The sequence below is a fragment of the Strongylocentrotus purpuratus genome, unplaced genomic scaffold, assembly GCF_000002235.5.
Source record: "Strongylocentrotus purpuratus isolate Spur 01 unplaced genomic scaffold, Spur_5.0 spur5_scaffold_3, whole genome shotgun sequence".
NCBI classification, from domain to species: domain Eukaryota; kingdom Metazoa; phylum Echinodermata; class Echinoidea; order Camarodonta; family Strongylocentrotidae; genus Strongylocentrotus; species Strongylocentrotus purpuratus.
The window spans coordinates 19,564,625-19,584,615 of NW_022145609.1; the positions used below are offsets into that span (position 1 = coordinate 19,564,625).

The 19,991-nt window shown below is 37.4% G+C and overlaps 1 protein-coding gene across 1 annotated transcript; it reads left to right on the top strand.

The window, feature by feature from the left end:
- Positions 1-3,079: 3,079 nt before the first annotated feature.
- On the top strand, positions 3,080-19,826 carry LOC589235 (sodium/glucose cotransporter 4). The gene is made up of 13 exons (XM_030995792.1): positions 3,080-3,183; positions 3,634-3,693; positions 4,709-4,813; positions 6,344-6,530; positions 12,228-12,445; positions 13,204-13,339; positions 14,682-14,789; positions 15,754-15,904; positions 16,466-16,634; positions 17,674-17,889; positions 18,306-18,420; positions 18,890-19,086; positions 19,803-19,826. Exons 1-13 carry the CDS (start codon positions 3,097-3,099, stop codon positions 19,824-19,826), a joined length of 1,773 nt encoding a protein of 590 aa, XP_030851652.1. The 5' UTR covers positions 3,080-3,096.
- Positions 19,827-19,991: the final 165 nt, after the last annotated feature.

The following is a 19,991-nucleotide window of genomic DNA, read 5'->3' on the forward strand; positions in this document are numbered from 1 at the left end:
AGACGCTAAAAAATGGTTTCAAATGTACCTTTCACAAACCCCGAACCATTGCATAATGATGGTGGTTCTCTCTCTCTCTCTCTCTCTCTCTATTTATTTTAATCATGCATTATCAACTACATGTAAAGCAGCAACAAAAAACTTAGGGTTATCTGGGATAGGTGAAAGTGAGAGTTAAAAAGAAAGTAATGCTAAAACGACGCTTCACCTCCCCCCCCCCCCGATTGTTTTTTTTAAATAGTGGTCCTCCTCTCCAGCACCCCCCCCCCGCTTTAATATTCACCGGCCGGTTGAGTCGGCGCAAAAATGTTCCCAAAACACTGGACCCCCCAAAACAAATATATGTGTTCTTATCCACCCCACCCCCCCTCCCCCCGCTCATTCGCCGTTCGCCGGCTGGCTGATTCGCCGCTAAATATTTTCTCAAGATTTGGGCCCCCCTCTTGCCGCGGGCTGGATCCGCCCCTGGTAGTAGTAGTAGTAGTAGTAGAAGTAATATAAATGGTAGTAGCGGTAGCGGTAGTGTTCTTATTTGTATTCTTAATATTTATATTATCATTATTATCATTGTTATTAATACGCAATATACGTTTACAAGATAGAAGATCGATGGTAAAACTTGTTTTGGACAGTCGTGCTTGTGTAAACTAATTGTGAGGACCACTGACGTGACTCCTCTGGAGAGTGAAAATGTAGTAAAAAAAGAGCGAAAGTTCATTCTCTTTCTTAGAAAGCACTCGAAATTCAATCAATATTTAAACATAAACAACTGATGACTGACGTGAAAAAAGAAGAGTGAGAATTCACTTTTTACTCTTTAGAGAGTACTACTACATGAATTAGAATCGATAACTAGGCTTATCAACTCCATGGAGGTCTTTTCAATTTCTCTTTTTTTAAACAATTTTCACTTTTATTATTTGATTGGTTTTAGATTTAATAATATGTCCCCTTTGTTGATCCATTATAATTGCAAGTTTAGTGTAAGAACATGCTGTTTTCCTTGTCATTGGTTGTAGTATGGTTTTTAGGGAAATAACTATTTCGGGTCTTCGGCCACTCTCAGTCTATAAAGCAAATCAAGAAAGATTAAAAGGAAAACTTGCACGATATTGTTCCATAGCAAGGACTAGAATGAAAGGGATTAATTAGAATAACACATGTATATCCAATAAATAGACCACAGCCAAAAAAGAGAGAATGAATATGACTTTATTGTACCAATAAATCGGTGACAGGTGTGAATAAGTGCGTAAGCATACATGTACTTTACTAGATTGATCTTTCTAATTTTGAGGCTCTTGAACTCATCACTGTGCATGTTGGGGTTGGCTTGCAATCGTTCTTCTTTATCTATCTATTTATTTGTTTATTTTATTATCAACTTATTAGATTTTGAATTTTGCGAGCAAGCAAAGCAAAAATATTCCTCTGAATTTACGATGTAATTTTGCCATCAACATAAGAGATACAAAAATATAAGTAGTTCATATCGCTGACCGAATCGGGGGGGGGGGGGGGTGGATGCCTCTGTTATTGGTTATTCAAAACAAATTCGGATACCCCACCGCATCAGTATGTTACTTTCATGTTTATCTTTCTTTTCCCTTTAGGCATCATTCGGACGCGGGAAAGACAGCACAAGCGGCTACTTTCTGGCTGGCCGCCAGATGCCATGGTACCTGGTAAATCGATAAAATTACATAGTATGTTGGTAAAAGAAAGATGTTAAGATAATAATACTTAAATGCCCTTGCACCATACTGCCGGAATATGGGACGACGTCTGCCCGAATATTGGTATTTTCAAGATTCTGGAAAGAGTAGGGGGGGGGGTGCGCTTCAGTTCAGTACCCAGCTTCCCTTTCCCTCCTATTACACTAACAGCAGTGGCGGATCCTGGCCAAAAAAAGGGGGGAAAAGGGGGGAGATTTTTTTTTTTTTTTGCTCATCTGACCATGATTCAATGCCTTAAAACCCCTGAGCTTTCAGGGGGCTCCGCCCCCTGGATTTTACCTAGGGCCCAAAGTCAGGCACCTGGATGCTCATCTGACGGTAATTTAATGCCTATACCCATGAGCTTCCGGGGGCTCTGCCTTCTGGATTTCACCTAGGTCCCAAAGTCAGGCACCTGGATGCTCATCTGACGGTAATTTAATGCCTAAAACCCCTGAGCTCCTGCGGGCTCCGTCCCCTGGACCCCACACTAATTAGTGACCTACCAGTGCCACAAATAATGTATCAAAATATGCTAATCTGACAGTAATTAAATGCCTAAAACCCCTTGACTTTCGGTGGCTCTGCCCCTGGACCCCACCAAGTGCCCTAAGGCGGACGGCTGGATGCTAATATGACGGTAATTTATTGCTTAAAACCCCTGAGCTTCTTGGGTCTCGGCCACCTGGACCTCACGCCAATTAGTGTCCTGCCAGTATCACAAATAAGGTATAAATATATGTTCATCTGACCGTAATTATATGCCTAAAACCCCTAAGTTTCCCGGGCTCCGCCCTCTCGACCCCACCAGGGGCCCTAAGACGGCCCCTGCATGCTTGTCTGACCGTTATAAAAATGCCTAAAACCCCTGAGCTACTGGGGTTCTGCCCCTAGACCCCACGCAAATTAGTGACCTGCCAGTGTCACAAATAAGGTATCAAAATATGCTCATCTGACTGTAATTTAATGTATAAGACCGCTGAGCTTCTGGGGGCTCCGCCCCTTGGACCCCACATCAATTTGTGTCCTGCCAGTGTCACAAATTAATAAGGTATCAAAATATGCTCATCTGACAGTAATTAAATGCCTTTACGCCGAGAAACGTTCAGCGGGGTCTGCATGTAAGAGTGGGGTGATGGGGATTTTCTTTGTCTACCCCCCCCCCCCCCAACGTTTTTGCCACTGCCGGTGTCACCATTACGTACCAATATTTGGCTCGCACAATTTCAAATTTTGGCCCCCTAATGAATCCTGGATCCGCGCCTGGCTACCAGTAAATAATGCATATACAATATTGATCAATGAAGTGTATCTTTCAGTCAACCATTTTGTTTCAACCACACCGCGTTTCTTTCTTGACCAGGTTGGACTTTCGTTATGGATGACGAATATTGGTAGCAGATCTTTTATTGGCCTTGCAGGGTCTGCCTCTGTAGGTGGATATGGCGTTGCAATATATGAATTTCAGGTATTTATGATGTCTTACTAAATTTGATCCCCGCATTAATGCACGTTTTTTCAGTTTTCTATGCCAATTGAAAGTTGATTAAGACATTGTTTTCTTGTGTAGCTTTGAAACTACTGCCTGTATTATGGTATAGATAGTATTGCAGCTGGCAACCATACGATGACTAGGTATGCCTTGGGCTGTGTTAACGGAGATAATGAAGAAAAAAAATGATTATACAGAAAGAAAGAAAGAATATCATAAACGCAATGGACTAAGGGGCAGAGAGAGAGAGAGAGAGAGAAGGAGAGATAGAGAGGGAGAGAGAGAGACAGAGAGAGAGAGATAGAAAGAGAGAGAGAGAGAGAGAGAAAAAAAAAGCTGTAGATATGTAGCTGAGCTAATAAAAAGTACGTCCATGCAGAAAGGCAGAATAATAAACTGTTTTTTTTTTTTTTTTTTGTTCGACAGGCTCTCAACTGCTTACTTCTGTTGGGTTTCTTTTTCATCCCGGTCTACTTTGCCTCCGGAGTAAGTTTGTCATATTCTCTGATAACGTGTATGATAATAATCGTTTGAATAAAGTAATTGTATTGATGTTTTAATATTTTCAGGGCCTATATTTACCTTTATATTCCACATATACGAAGAATCTTGTTCGAAGATTGGTCAAAAGTAAATCACGTGATAAAAGATAGTTTGCCCATAATTGCTGGGAGAAGCAAAATGTTCGTTACACTGTGTAGATAGGCTATTATATACACAGTGCAACTCACTTTCACTGAAGATAGAAGTCCTATCTACACAGTGCAACGCACTTATACGCTGCGTATTGCTCTGGTTTCAGGCGATGGCAAACTATCCCTTCCTCGGCGATCTGAATGTATACGCTACATCTTTCCTCAGCTTCGCTTTGGAAAGATAGCGTCATCCAGATCGCCTCGGAAGTGATAGTTTGTCCCATCACCTTCACAAACGGTAGTTATTTGCTTACTATACTGTATATCACGAGATAGTCACGAGAGAGTATCATACTATCTATCATCTCTACCATGCCGTTATTCAATCGGGAACTACTCGTATTTTAAAACACAACTGAATACACATAAATGAATAAGAAGATATACAAGTCATTTACATTTTTTATAATCTTCACACGTCTTCTTCCCTAATATATAAAGGCGAAGTTTACCCTGAATTAAAGTTGATACTATCAAAAGCAGAAAAATTAGACAAACAAATTAGTGAAAGTTTGGGCAATATCCGATTAAAAATAGGAAAGTTATTACTTTTTAAATAGTTATCAGTTAAACGTCATTTGGCAATGCTGTGACGTATTTTGCAAGCTCCTCTCCAATTTGCTCTATACAGAAAATATCATAAATTCTCATTTTCTTAGTTGATGACGGAATGGATTTACATTTAGGTAAATGTATATGATTGAGAATTTTTTTATGGGAAAATGTAAGTTTTTGACGTTAATTTCGTACAGAGAGCAGTGTTGTTTTTCGTCTAGACGTTAAATAAAGTTGTTCATGTTTTTCAGGTTTCGACGGTCCCTGAATATCTCAAGTTGCGATTCGGCAGCAATCGTCTTCAAATCTCCATCGCAGTCATTAACCTCATAACAGCTGCAGTCATCATGCTGGCGGTAATAATAAATTGTTATAAATGTGCTGACAGATATTATATATTGATATCTCTCTAGATCTAAAGAGGTTCCAAACTTTAGAATCATATTCATATCCTTTTAACGAAATCCAATCTATGTTCATTTGTTTAAACTATACTTTTGCGAATGGTAGTAAAGAACAGTCCAACCCTTATAATGAGTAAAAATAAAGAGAAATAGAATGGCGAAAGTTTGAAATACATTGAATTAATAATAAGGAAGCTATGAGTGTTTGAAACATAATCACTCTTTCCTTGCGGCAATTTTTCAGTGGATTGTGACGTATGCACGGTCAACTCTCCCGTTGGAACAAAATAATGGGAAAGTTGTGCGGCACTACAATTATTACCGATTCAGCCCATCTGAAGTTTCTAAAATTTATAGTGATTACAATTTCCAAAACTATCAAAACTTTCTTATTTTCTGCTTTCTGTTAGCATTGACTAAGGTCCATGCTTTTAATAAGGGTACTTTGGTTTTTAGGTTGGATTTTCCTGTAATTATCTTTTTAAAACATCTGTTATTATAAAAAGCCGTATGTCAAAGCTTTCTCATGCGAGGAATATTTGTTAAGAAAGATAGAGACGGGTGACACATCAACTTGGGGAGGGGGGGGGGGGTAGTGTCGACGATTCATTCGAGGGAGCATAGCTACCGACGGGTCGGGGTGGGAGAGGCGGAAGGCTATTCTCTCTACCTGATTACGTAAGCATGTCCCCCCCCCAGTGGCGGATCCAGGGGGGGGTTGGGGGGGTTGCAACCCCCCCCCCCTTGGGCGGCCCCAAAAAAAAAAAAAAAAAAAAAAAAGGGAAAAAAAAGAAAAAAAGAAAGAAAAAAAGAAAGAAAAAAGAACGCACGCTGGAGAGAAACCCTTTCAAGTGCAAATATTGTGAGAAGATATTCAACTCATCTGGTAACTTAACCAAACACATGATAACTCTGGATATAACTATGTATTAAACTGTTACTTGATTTAAAAAGACGTTATCATGCACTGCTTTTTATGGTCTCCATTGTGTTAATAGATGCCAGGAAAACATCACTTACGGGGTTCAAATAAACACCCCAAAAAAAATCGGCTCGCCGCTTCGCGGCTCGTGGACGATGCTCCGCATCGTCATTATTTTGGTCAACCCCCCCCTTAGCAAAAAGCTAGATCCGCCCCTGCCCCCCCCCCCACTCCGTGAACGGAAAGATACCATGCGTGTTCCCAAACTCTCCGGCTCGTAACAAAGAAAAAGGTCTACCCGTAATCACTTTACACACCGGACTTTTGCTGAAGGGGGGGGGGGGGGTGCTAAAAAAAGGCTCGTATAACAAAAGAAAAAGGTCGACCCGTATTGACTTTACACACCGGACTTTTGCTGAAAGGGGGGGGGGGGTCGCTGGGAACACGCATATGTGTACCCTAAATAACACTGAGTGGGGGGGGGGTGGGAGCATGTCATGGAAGACTGTGAAAGAGTTACAGCACCGTCTCCGTCAATCGTTTTGCTACCCACTCTGCAGAGCGAGATGTACGCCTCCTCCCTGGTCATCCAGCAGTCCTTAGGATGGGACCTCTACACATCGATCATCGTTCTCCTGCTCATGACAGCCGTCTATACGGTAGCAGGAGGACTCAAGGCCGTCATCTACACCGACGCCATCCAGGCCGTCATCATGATGATCGGCGCCTCCGTGCTGATGTTTATTGGTGAGAAGGAGGGAAAGTATAACGTTAAGAAGCACTTCGAAGTGCCAACAACACATCTGGTACAAGTGGGGGATCCAGTATCCAATACGGGGGGAGGGGGGGGGGGAATAAACCATGTCCACTACGATCCCCCGAAATTTAACTCCCCCCCCCCCCCAGAAATATAATTTCGGTGATCCTGCTAGTTTTCAAAAACTCATGAGGGAGGGAGAGGGGGAACTACGTTAATGCCTCTATAACTATAATATTTTCTCCCGTAGACACCGGGAATACCGCTGGTGTTTTAAAACTTTTCGGGAGGGGATAAGGGGGAGAAGGGGGAGCGTCCCCCCCCCCCCTGAAATCTTAACCACAGGAGATTCTTTCCAGGGTATTTCCAGGATAGGATTGGATGGGCCTTTCTACAGAAGGCACATGCATGTGGTCCTGTGCCCGCTGGCATAGATAACTTATAGATGAAATTTATCTTAACATAAGTTCTCCGGCTGTCTTGTCGAATAACACGCAATCGGGCAGTGTCATTCCCAAGTTAAAAAAATAATCGTCATTACTTTTTTGTTTTCATAGGTTTTTATTCGTTTCTCTCAAAGAAAATTGTACATTTATAACATAATACATTGGATACAAAATAACAAAATAATTTAACATAGTTCTTTATAAATTTACCAATGATCTTTTACATTTACATACAAAAGTTACACCTCTTCATTTTCCTTTGGAGACAAAAAAAAAAAAAATTATATATATAAAAAAGGGAAAAAGCTACAAAACACCTACTACCCCCCCACCCCACACAACATTTAAACACATAACATGTACAACAGTATACAAAACACACGCTAACAAAGAACGAGCAAAAAAAAAAAAAAAAAAAAAAAAAAAAAGAGAAGAGAGGGAGGGTCAGGAAGTTGTGTATTGAGAAAAAAAAAAAAAAAAAATGAAAACATTTATTCTAAACTTTCCAAAGCTTCCCATTTCCTTAAATGAACTGAAAGTGTGTCTCTTTCCATTGAAAGTTTTTTCTCTTCATTTCTATTTTCCAACAATCTATATTCTATTTCTTTTGCTTTTGGAGGGTTTCCCTTCTCTCTACTGTGGAAAATCATATATTTAATCAAAATTAAAATGTGGTTCAATAATTGCTCTGTTTTAAATGTAGTGTCATCTATTCCTATATGAATTTCTTTCCAGGATAATTTCTTCAAAATTGGTAAATTAAGTCTATCTCCACATTTCCCCCAGACTTCCTTTATTATATTACATTCAAAGAATATATGTTGATAAGTTTCTTCAAAATTTTTGCAAAATGAGCACAAACCATTTTCATGGAACCTGAATCTATGTAAATGATGATTTGTATATAAAATATTATGCAATAATTTGAACTGAAATTCTCGCAGTTTACTACTTAAGGTACACATCCTTGGTTGAACATATATCTTTTCTACTTCTTTTCTTGGAATATTGTAAAGTGTCATTAAATTGCCGCCTGCCGAGTTTGTTTCTACATTCTTTTTAATTTGACTCTTATATACCATTTTTGCAGTTAAATCTTCAAATGAAAACACTTTCTTTGAAAAAATAAATTCTAAACTAAAGCCAGTGTGAATTGCTTTTCTTAAAGGTTGAACATTCTGTTTCCATTCATAAGGGGCTACTTTATAAATTTGTTTTACTTTATCAATTTCCACTCTGCTCAAACCTAACATTATAAAATGAGCTTCAGGTTTCAATTCTCCATTTTCTTCACAAATGTGATGAATTCGATATATATTTTTCAAAAACAAAGTTTCCTCAAATAAGGTTTGACCTTCTAGTTGAATAAAATTATTATTATACAATATTTCATTCCCTTTGTATCTCTCTTCTGTTTTAACATATTCTTTCATATCTATCCATGCTTTCAGAAGATTCTGATAAAAGGAAGGTAACATAAGTTTCACTGTATCTCTCCAATAATTGCAATAAAATATTAAATTACCTCCTATCGGTCTCATTAAATATTTAAAGTATTGTTTCCATTTGATATCATGAGTTCCTGTTACAAGCCTTTTTATCCACATTATTCTTTGTGCTTTTACAAACAACCTAAAATTCATCATTTTGAGCCCACCCTGCTGATAGTCTAACATCATTGTACTTCTTTTAATTTTATCTTTACCTCTCCACAAAAAATCAAAACATATTACTTCCATTTCTTTGTATACCCACTCTGGAACTGGCATTAGTGATGTTACATATGTCAATTTAGAGTATCCATATACTTTCATCAATTGAATTTTACCCATTAAAGTTAGGTCACGCTGTTTCCACCACGTCAGTAGTTTTTTAATTTTGCTCAATATTTCCTTATAATTCATTTTTTCCTTGATATCTACATGAACTGAAAAATAAACACCTAATATTTTAACAGCATCTACAAGTTTCCCAAACGGAAATGTGTTATTAGACACCTGTGGGCCCAGGGGCAGAATATATGTCTTATCCTTGTTTAACTTTAATCCTGATATTTTATAAAAACCTTCTAAAACGTGTTCTATTTCCTTAACTGAACTCATAGCTTTGATGAAGAGTGTTATATCATCAGCATATAATACTTGCTTTATTTCTGTATTTCCAAAACAAATTCCTTTTACCAATTGATTGTTTCTAATCGTATGAGCTAAAATTTCAAGGCATAAAATGAACAGGTATGGAGATAATGGGTCTCCTTGTCTAATTCCTCTTTCAACTTTAAAATAACCTGTTGATGCGTTTCCATTCATAACACAACTTTCAGTATTAGTATAAAGTATATTCACCCATTTACAAAACAATGGTCCAAAACCAAATGAATTTAAGACTTTGTATAGAAAACAATGAGAAACAGAGTCGAATGCCTTTTCAAAATCTAAGGCCATCAAAAAAGCATTTTCCTTATAAAAAGAAGTATGAAAAATCATGTCATCTATTATTCTTATGGCTTCTCCAATGTTTCTATTCTTAACATATCCAAGTTGATCAGAAGATACAATATCAGGTAAAATTTCTTGCAATCTCTTTGAAAGTATCTTTGTTAAAATTTTATAATCCACATTTAAAAGAGAAATCGGTCTGTAATTCTTAATAAAGTCTGAATCTTTATCTTTTTTATGTATCAAGGTAATAACTGCTTGTCTCTGAGAGGCCGATAGTTCTCCATGATTAAAGGCTTCATTAAAAGATGCAAGGATTAGATCTCCAATTACCGGCCAAAATTTAAGATAAAACTCTACACTTAAGCCATCATTTCCTGGTGATTTATTTAATTTCATATTTTTTAATATTTCTATACATTCCCTTTCTACTATCTTTTCTTCACCTAAACCCCTTAAGGTCTCGTTCAATTTTGGCATGTTACTAGGGAAAAATTCTAAACCTCCATCTAGTACAACTTCTATTTTTTTATACAACTGACTGTAAAACTGTTTTATTCCCTCGACAATTTCTTTTTCCTTAGTAACAATCTTTCCGTTTACGTTTAATTTCTGTATTACACTTTTCTTTCTATTTGCTTCCATGAGCTGTTTAAAAAATGCTGTATTCTTCTCTCCACATTCATACCAAGAGGCCCTTGATCGTATTTTTAAACCTTCATTAATATAGTCATAAAATACTCTTAGTTGTTGTTTCTTAATTTTCAGTTGTTCAAGGATATCTTTATAATGTACATTATTGATTGATAGTAGATTCTCTTCCAAGTCTTCAATTTCTTTTTCTAGCTTTTCTATTTTTTCCTTCCTTTCCCTTGCCCTTTCCTTTGAAAATTTAGTTGTAAACCTGCGTATTTCCATTTTGATATAGTCCCATAATACTCTCTTGTCTTTTATCTCAGATAACATTTTGTTCTTTAAAGTCTGTATTTCTTCCTTCATCTTTAAAACATAGTCTCTATCATTTACCAAGCTATTATTGAACTTCCAATAACCCCTTTTACCCTGAATTTGTCTAGACGTTCTATCATGCAGAACCAAATTAACAGCTGAATGGTCGGGTGCTAAGGAGGGAATAATGTCACATTTGGATGTTATCTGTTCTAAATTCTCTGATATAATGAAATAATCCAAACGGCTTTGCATAAATGGATTCCCTTGTCTATAAGTATATTGTTTTTTATCTTTATTTTTATTTCTCCATACATCTCTTAATTTAAATTCATCCATGAATTCTTCTAATTTGCTACTGAATTTTGATTGCTTCTTTGTAACTTGTCCAAAATAATCTAAGTTCTTGTCTCTAATAACATTAAAATCACCTCCAAGAACTACTGGGTTCCCTTCTGAATTGTTTCTATACAACAACTCCCTTAAATCCATTAAACATTTTATTTGCTCCCCTTCGTTATTTCCAGTAGGAAAATAAACATTTCCTAGCAACATCTTCTGACCTTGTATATTACATCTAATCAATAAATATCTTCCATTTATGTCTGCACAAGTGTCGCTAATTTCAATGTCTAACTTACTATTTATTAATACCAAAACTCCTCTACTGTGGCTTGTACCATGACTAAAGATACAATTCCCGCCCCACTCCAATTGCCATTTCTTTTCGATATCAGGTGTACTGTATGTTTCTTGTAAGTATATTATATCTATAGACTTTGTCCTAAACCAATTAAACATTTTTTCTCGTTTGCTTCTATCTCTAATTCCCCTCACGTTTAGTGTAAGATAGTTACATGAAAACAAGTTCCCTCTATTATCCATCTTTTTTTTGTTGAAATAAACCCTTATCTATATATGAGCTGGGACCCTCTATAAATTCCGACCTTGCAGATAAAGGGATCATCTCTTGGCAAATTAATATTTTTAATGAAACAACTTCACGACCCTCTTCCCTACCAGAAAGGAAACTAAGAAAGAAAAAGAATATGTATAAATACATGAGACTACTACAAATATTCGAGAACCCATATTTGAAAAAAAGAAAAAAAAGAAAAGGAAATAAAAGGAAAAGAACACAAGAAAACATAAGATGACAACATGAAACAGACAAATAACAGAGTTCGCGTGGCGAATCATACATAATGATTAACCAGACTGCCTTTGCAAACGTTGCATGGCAGTCCCCTCCCCCCTCTCCCCTCTCCCCTAATTTAACTTTCCTACTTATTTGTCATACAGCCTGCAATTGAAAATTATGCACTGTCTGACCTTTGTTTCTACATTTCCTTGTAAAAAAAAAAATAAATAAATAAAACTAATATCTTCCTACAAATCTACTCCATCATGGTCTTTTTCCATGTAAAGGTTAATCAAAAAAAAAAAAAAAAAAAAAAAAAAAAAAAAAAAAAGGATAAACCACCCTGTGTTATCTCCATCTCAATTCAAAACTTTTCTATCCTGCCTTCATTGTATAACACTTACAATTCAAAGACTATGCCATATCTCCCCTTCTTTCTACCTTCAACAGTTCTCAAAACAAATACCTTACTACAGATCGACTGCATTGTAACTCATTAACATTTGGATTAAGGTAGTGTTCTGAAACTCCTGCTAGTAAAATTGCATTGAGAAACTACTTCTCTTTTAACATTTGCAGCAACACAGCAACAACAACAAAATAAATAAATAAATAAATAAAAAAATAAAAAAAATAATAAAAAAAAAAAAAAAAACATTACGGTCATACCGATTGTAAAAACAAATATATAATCTTCATCCTTCCATGCGACAGCTCTGTCCAAAATTGATTGGTCGATGGATGTACTTCGAGAGGGCTACATGGCGGCGATCCCCAATACCACCGGATCCATCTTCGCTAATACGAGCTGTGGGGTACCCACGGAAAAGGTCTGGCATATCTTCCGCCCTGCTGACGATCCTGGTCTACCTTGGCCTGGGTCCGTCTTCGGGGCCCTGGTCCTGGGGTGCTACTTCTGGTGTACCAACCAGGTTAGAAATATCCCTTCATTTCTATCGCCTGAAATCATTGATGTTAGCCTCTAGTCTCGGTATATTGATCGGAGTGACCCAACAAGAGTTAATGAGTTTCATTTCAATAGACCACTATCATTTTGGTTATGAGTGTCATCAAATTTAATGCAAAAATCTTTGTTAAGTGCCTCGTTACAGATAATTCATTCATCTGTTACGAATAATTATATTTCAATAATCAGAATGTGAATTCCAAACCTTAATTGTTGGTAGGTCAGACAAACATTATGGCTTGTCCTACCTAACAAAATAATGTATTTAATTGCATTCTGACTATTAATTGAATACAATAAATATTATTCGTAAGATGTGAATGAAATAATTTGTAACGAGGCACTTAACAAAGACTTCCACGTTAAATTTGATTACATTTACATGGCCTGGGGGGTGTTTCACGAAGAACCTAAGTCGAACTAAATTCTAAGTTGGACTTAAACATTATGGAGAGCCATTTGTAGCCTTAAAATAGAATATATTCAAAAGCGAAAATTGAAGTATTTTAGACTTTTTACAAATTCCACATGAAGAACATGAAATCTCCATGATAATAGAAAATATGAACGATTTGAATCATCATGTAATGCCTTATATATTTTTTATTTTTTTTAAATAAAAAAATTATAGATGCTAACGGCTTTCCATAAATGTTAAGTCCAACTTAGAGATAAGTTCAACTTTGGATCTTTGTGAAACACCCCTCTGTTGTTTTTACAAAGGTGATCGTTCAGCGTACCCTAGCTGCGAGGAACGTCACCCACAGCAAGGGTGCTTGTATCATGACAGGCTACTTCAAGATCCTACCCATGTTCCTCATGATCATCCCGGGTATGATCAGTAGAACATTGTGGCCTGGTAAGTCTATTCCAAGATCTTGAAGATCACAGTTTCTACCTTTCTCAACTAGTCATCCATCCATTCATTCATTCGTCTATTCATTCGTTTATTAATTGATTGATTGAGTTCATGATTGATTGATTAATTGAGTGAGTAAGTGAGTGAGTGAGTAATTGAGTGAGTGAGTGATGATTGATTGATGGGTTGATTGATTGATTGATTGAGTAATTGATTGATTGATTGATTGGTTGATTGGTTGATTGAGCGATGATTGATTGATTGATTTATTGGTTGATTGGTTGATTAGTTGATTGGTTGATTGAGCGACGATTGATTGATTGAGTAATTGATTGATTGATTGGTTGATTGAGCGACGATTGATTGATTGAGTAATTGATTGATTGATTGGTTGATTGGTTGATTGATTGATTGATTCGTTGATTGATTCATTTATTTATTTATGAAATTATTTATTTGTTCATTCATTCATTCATTCATTCATTCATTCATTCATTCGTTCTTTATGGAATACATTACTCGTGGGTAAGTTGTTGTCCGTAATACTGAATATAAATCCTTTTTCATTAAGACCCCTAACCTCTACATAACAACATCAGCAACAACAACTATGAAGGGGTGACCAAAGTTCGCGGAGATTTTGAAAATATTATGACATGTGATATTCGATCTATGATTTCTCATATTCTACATAATTGTTTAAATTTTAATTATTACCAAATGGACGGCAAAGTTTTTTTTACCACAAATTTGTTCAACTAGAAAATTTATCGTCAAAGGATCCCGGAGATATCGCGATCTAAAAATTCAATTTCGGATCTGCGTGCGCGCTGCAACAACAAAAAAGTCATAAAAACAACGAGACCTTACTTCGTGCACGGGGGTTTACAGCTGATTTATCAAAAAAATGCGATCCATTAAAAATAAGGTAATATCATAATTTGCAAGGCAGTAATATCATACAATCAGTTGGTATCACTTTTTACTTACAATTTTGAGGATATCTTCTCTCAAAATGAAGATTTCCAGACCCTTATCGGTAAGTTGATGATTTTTCGAAACAGACGCAAATAACTGCAAAATTTGCCGATCTTTTGTCAATATTTTCACAATTTCGCACCCAATTCTAAAGAAAATTTCGTTTGTGGGTAGTTTTATGATCCTCTTTCCATTGGTGATATCAGATTTTCGAAATCTTACCCATTTTTTGAGAAAGCGAGCTTTGGTCACACCACCATACATCAAAGGTGATCCTAATAAACACAAACATAAAAGAACCCAAACCAGATTACTACAGTATTGTGTTTGGTGTTTTTTTTCTTGGCGCTCTTATTTTTTTCAGACGAAATAGCTTGTGTAGATCCAGAAATCTGCCAAGAAGTGTGTGGTAACCCGGCAGGATGCTCCGATATCGCCTATCCGAGACTCGTCGTCGAACTCATGCCAACCGGTAAATCCTAAACGTCGACGTGTACCATAAACAGTGACGTATCCGGAAAAGTGATAACCGGGTGGGAGGGGGCTGCGAAAATGTTTCGAGATTGGAGAGGGGATGGTTAGAAAAGGAATTCAACATGACATAAACCTATTGCACTATGTATTGAACATTTTACTGGGCCTTCAAGATAATAAGGGAGGGGTATATATAGACAATATATTATATGCCAGCTCCGTCTGAGAATGAATAAGACATTGATAATAGAAGACGATTAGCGCCCGGGGATAAATTTAAGCATAAACACTAATTCGATCCCGGGGGTCTCAGTCAAATATAAATACTGTAAGCATGCGTGACCAAGAAAACGCGTCTAAAGGGGTGGGTTTTTTTTTTGGGGGGGGGAGGAGAGATTGGAAGCGGTCCGCGCGGTGCCGCATTAAAGATTGGAAGCGGTCCGCGCGGTGCCGCATTAAGGGGTTAAAAATGTCCATTTTGGGGCATTATCAGGAAAAAGGGTACTTTTTTAAAATGGTTCAAACTTTTTTAGGTGTACACTTTTTTGAAATACCCGTTTAGCGTGTGAATTCGGGAAAACACCACACGAAATCCTCATTTATGGTGTATTTTCGCTTCAGAAGAAATCCTCGTTTAGAGGGTGTCTGGAAACCCTGTGGTCACGCATGCTTACAGTATTTCTACATGACTGAGACCCCCAGGAATTAGATATTCTACTGTTGGGCTCTATACTATGACAATGGTCGTGTCAGGTTATTTTAGCAGGGGACGACGGACACTACAATTATACGTAAGGAACAAAAATGATACGATATCGATGGGTGAGCTTCAAATTGTTATGGTACAATAATTTGTGACAGAGACCTACATGAAAAACAATGATTTAGCAGAATATTTCAATGTCACAGCGTTCGAACGAAGTCCTGTGGCTTTCGCCTAACATCTCATTTCTATCGTTCAGGTCTAAGAGGGTTGATGCTGGCGACCATGTTGGCTGCCATGATAAGTTCACTGACCTCGATCTTCAATGCGTCCAGTTCCATGTTCGTCCTTGATATCTGGTCCAAGTTCAGACCGGCTTCGACGGAGCTTGAACTCGTCATCGTAGGAAAGTAAGTTGATACATTTTAAAACGCAGGTTTTATGATCCTTCTCTCAGAATCCGGTCTTTTTCTCTCCCTTCTTTTCTCTGTCAGTTCATCTATTCACCATCTTTCTGTGTAGGATTTGCCTATTTCGTCCTCATCTCCCTCTCTCTCTCTCTGTCCCTCCCTCCCTTTCTCTTTATTTCTCTCTCTCTCTCTTTCTCTCTCTCCCTCTTTATTTTTTTTCTCTCTCTCTCTCTCTCTCTTTTTTTTTTTTTTAATTTTTTTATCTCTCTCTCTCTCTTTCGCTCTCTTTCTCTTGTCTTCCACCAGCGGTTGAAGGTTATGTTTCGTGTAACTGAAAATTAAATCAATGAATTCTCATTTTACTGATCAATTAGACCAATGGCAACTCGTTTTGGGTTTAATAGTTCAAGGGCGTCGGACCTTCTGACTAAAGTTGACAACCTACTATATATTTTAACAGATTTCCAACTTGACCGACCTCTCTCTTAGATAATATAGGTCACTCTAAATCCCGACTCACGAATACTAATAACCAGATGCAGTTATTATCTTCACCATAAGGCTGGCAACAGTTGTGATGGTGATCGTAGGTGTCTTGTGGATACCTATCCTTCAGGCCTATGGTACCGGCGAGCTCTTCACCTACATACAGGCCGTCAACGCCTACCTTGCACCAGCCGTCCTCGCGGTCTTCACTGCAGCTGTCTTGTGGAAACGGGTCAATGAAACGGTATGAAATTTGATCAGGGTATCGCTTGGGATGTTCTAAATATCTACGGGGAAATCTCAAAGTGAAGATTGTATATATTTACCTTTTCCCACCTGTTTGATGGCAAAAAATAAGAAAAACCTTTCAATTCTTTGAATTTCGATGCGGCACCATGCGTTAACAACAATAGCCTGGCCATTTATGTAGATGAATAACGTCAAGGAATAGATAAAAAAATGTCAATGATTACATTGAAAACTACAAATGAAAATGAATGGGTTAACGATAGTGAATGCGGACAATAGATTGGCAGAGGAATGAAGTTCACAAGTCCATTTTGGAATACGGGCAGAATTGACTGCAGTTCTGGCACCTGATATATATTTGGAAATGCTTTCTTCGCCGATTGTGCTCTATACGTCATGTACACTTTCCCAAGAGTCAGCTGGTATCCGTTCTGATTATGCCCTAGTGTCCACTGCACACAATTCAATTGCGTTATTACCTGCGATAATCAAACCTACGAAGGGGAGGAAATCATGCACCAGTACAGTCAAACCTGCTTTAGTGACCACCTGTCTACAAAGACCACCTGTCTACAAAGACCACCTGTCTACAAAGGCCACATTTGTTGTTTCCCTTGAAAATGGTTTCTCATTGAAACATGTACTAAAGGCACCTGTCTACAAAGACCACCTGTTTACAAAGGCCACTTTTTGTGTTTCCCTTGGGCGGTCGCTATAGACATGTTCGACTGTAATTTTAAAAGATCTTTGCATTGTATATTGTGCGATATGACCCTGGTCAGATTCGCACCATCCGCTGACACATGTTGTTGTTGAGTTCAGCGTTATGGCAATCAGTCAAATTTAACTATTATCACCAACAATTAAACAAATAATGAAAAAGAGTTGCGATCGATCAAAATCAATCGCAGGTTTGCAGTCCCCTATCTCTTATGTACATATATGTGATTGATATCAATCGCAAATAAGTTGAGATTAATATCAAATTTACTGTTTAATTTTTCTGTCCTCCATTGGTAATTATGATGTGGCAGGGAGCATTTTGGGGTCTGCTGTGCGGCTTCACTATCGGTTTCACCAGAGCCGTTCTCGACTTTGTCTTTGGCGTCCCATCGTGTGGACAGGAAGATAAGAGACCTAGCTTCCTGAGCAACTTCCACTTCCTTCACTTCGCAGCCTTCCTCTACGTCTTCACTCTCCTTCTCATCGTCGGGATCAGTCTCCTGACAGAACCGGTCTCGCCGCAGAAGGCAAGTCTAAACCTGCCTGATATTGATAATGGTATTTTTTCTTCTAAAAAGCGCGCTCGTCATCAATTGCGATATCGTCAAAGTTTCGCTACCACTACCGTCATAATCGTATCACCGTCGTAATGCCTTATTAAAACTACGATCTCTACTATCACTACTATCACTTCTACTACTACTACTACTACGACGACGACGACGACGAAGACGATGACTTAAACGCCGGCTCGGATGACAGAATAATGACGATGACGCCATTGCAACGTCGAAAAACGTTTTTAATTTGCAGAATAATTGGCCCTACTTTTCGTCTCTTGTTCTCTTTCTTCCATTCCTCGTACCCCAAGTCTCGCTCTACTATGCGTTCTTGTAATTTATCTTCTTGCATTTTCCTTATTTTTAAAAAAATATTTCAACAGCTGGTACGCTTGACATGGTGGACACGATTCTCGAATCTTCCTCGCGAACCTATGACTGAAGGAGACGAAGAGAGAGCACAGATCAGAGAGGAAGCAAGGAAACAGGCCACAATACGTACGTAATGTTGTCTCTTTTTATATTTCATTTCTTTTCATTTTTATTTTTTCATTTCCAACAAAATACAATACATAATAACGAATACAATGTACAACGTATACAAAACATAGTAACATTTGTAATAAACAAATCTTAATAGTAATTTATACATTTGAGGAAGACAAAAATTGAATTTTTAAATTTAACCGCAATTATATTAAATGGATCTTCAATAAAATACGCTCTAGGATCAGTAGGTCTAACTGAACAAATAAAACAAATATAAAAGACTGAAAGCAACAACAACAAAAAACTAACAAACGAATGAACGGAAACACAACTAAATGAACGAACGAAAAAAAAAACATGGTCTCATCTAAATTACTAGGTAATATATGCAGGCAGGAATTACCCTGAATTGACGACTTTCCAAGTCAAGTCTTTTAATTCATGTTAATTTTTTTCCCCTGCTCTTTCATTTGAACAGGGGCCCGCTCGCGCACAGGTTTGTCGTGGAAAGTCATGAACGTCATTTGCTGTATCCATGGTAACGGGGAATCACTGAAGAGAAACGACCACGGCGACGTGGAAGGCGACGTCCATGAGGAGAAGGTGATGGACGAGCCCGAAGAAGAAATTATGTCCGCTGCGTACGAGAATCCAAAATGGGCGCGATTCGCCTTGGTAAACGGAATTTTGTTAGGCATCGCGTGCATAACAGTTCTCGCTTATTATGGCTGATTGTATCTTTTTAATAAGGAGCGCAAATTTCAGCTGCATAATTATGCTCGTCTTTTTTCATGTATGTGGTGAATATAATCGTGTTTTTAATTCACATGGATGTAGGATAGATGCCGTTTTACATGTAGAAATTGATTTTGATAATGGTGTCTTTTAAATTGAGAGTCATCAGTTACAACTATTTCAATGCATGCAAAGGCCTAATAATGCATACTAATAAATGAATTTATAGAAGAGAATATCAGTATGATATCTGAGTTAGATATTAAAGAGGTGAATAAAAAAGGATAAGTGGTATAATAGAGTGCCGGATCATCAATGAAACAAAGAGAGAGAGAATGAGAAAGAGAAGAGAGAGAGAGAGAGAGAAGAGAGAGAGAGAGAGAGAGAGAGAGAACTAATTTCAAGACTTTATATTCCTTGGATGATATATAATTAATTCCACCATTATTTACATCGCATGTTGTATTCATCGCTCTTCATATCGTTCTGCTTCAGGGTATTATCACAAGGTAATCAAAGCAGAAATCTATTGTACAAATTGATCTTGATTTCATAAATTAGTTAATATGTTATGTGTTTTACTTAACAGGGTATCATTTCTCTTTTGTGTGTATTCCTCACAACTTATTCCTACGTTGTGCATGTTATCAAAAGAGACTGATTTGGGCAACATCACCTAACGATACTATCTAGGTCAGATAGACCCATCCTTAAAAAGAATAAAAAACACCTCTTAGTTAAGAATAAAATTCTGTTGTATATTACGTGTAGGTTGATCTGAAAAGCTTGATAGTACTGAATTAATTCATACTGCATTGAGATCTAAATGTTTAGTGATAAAATTA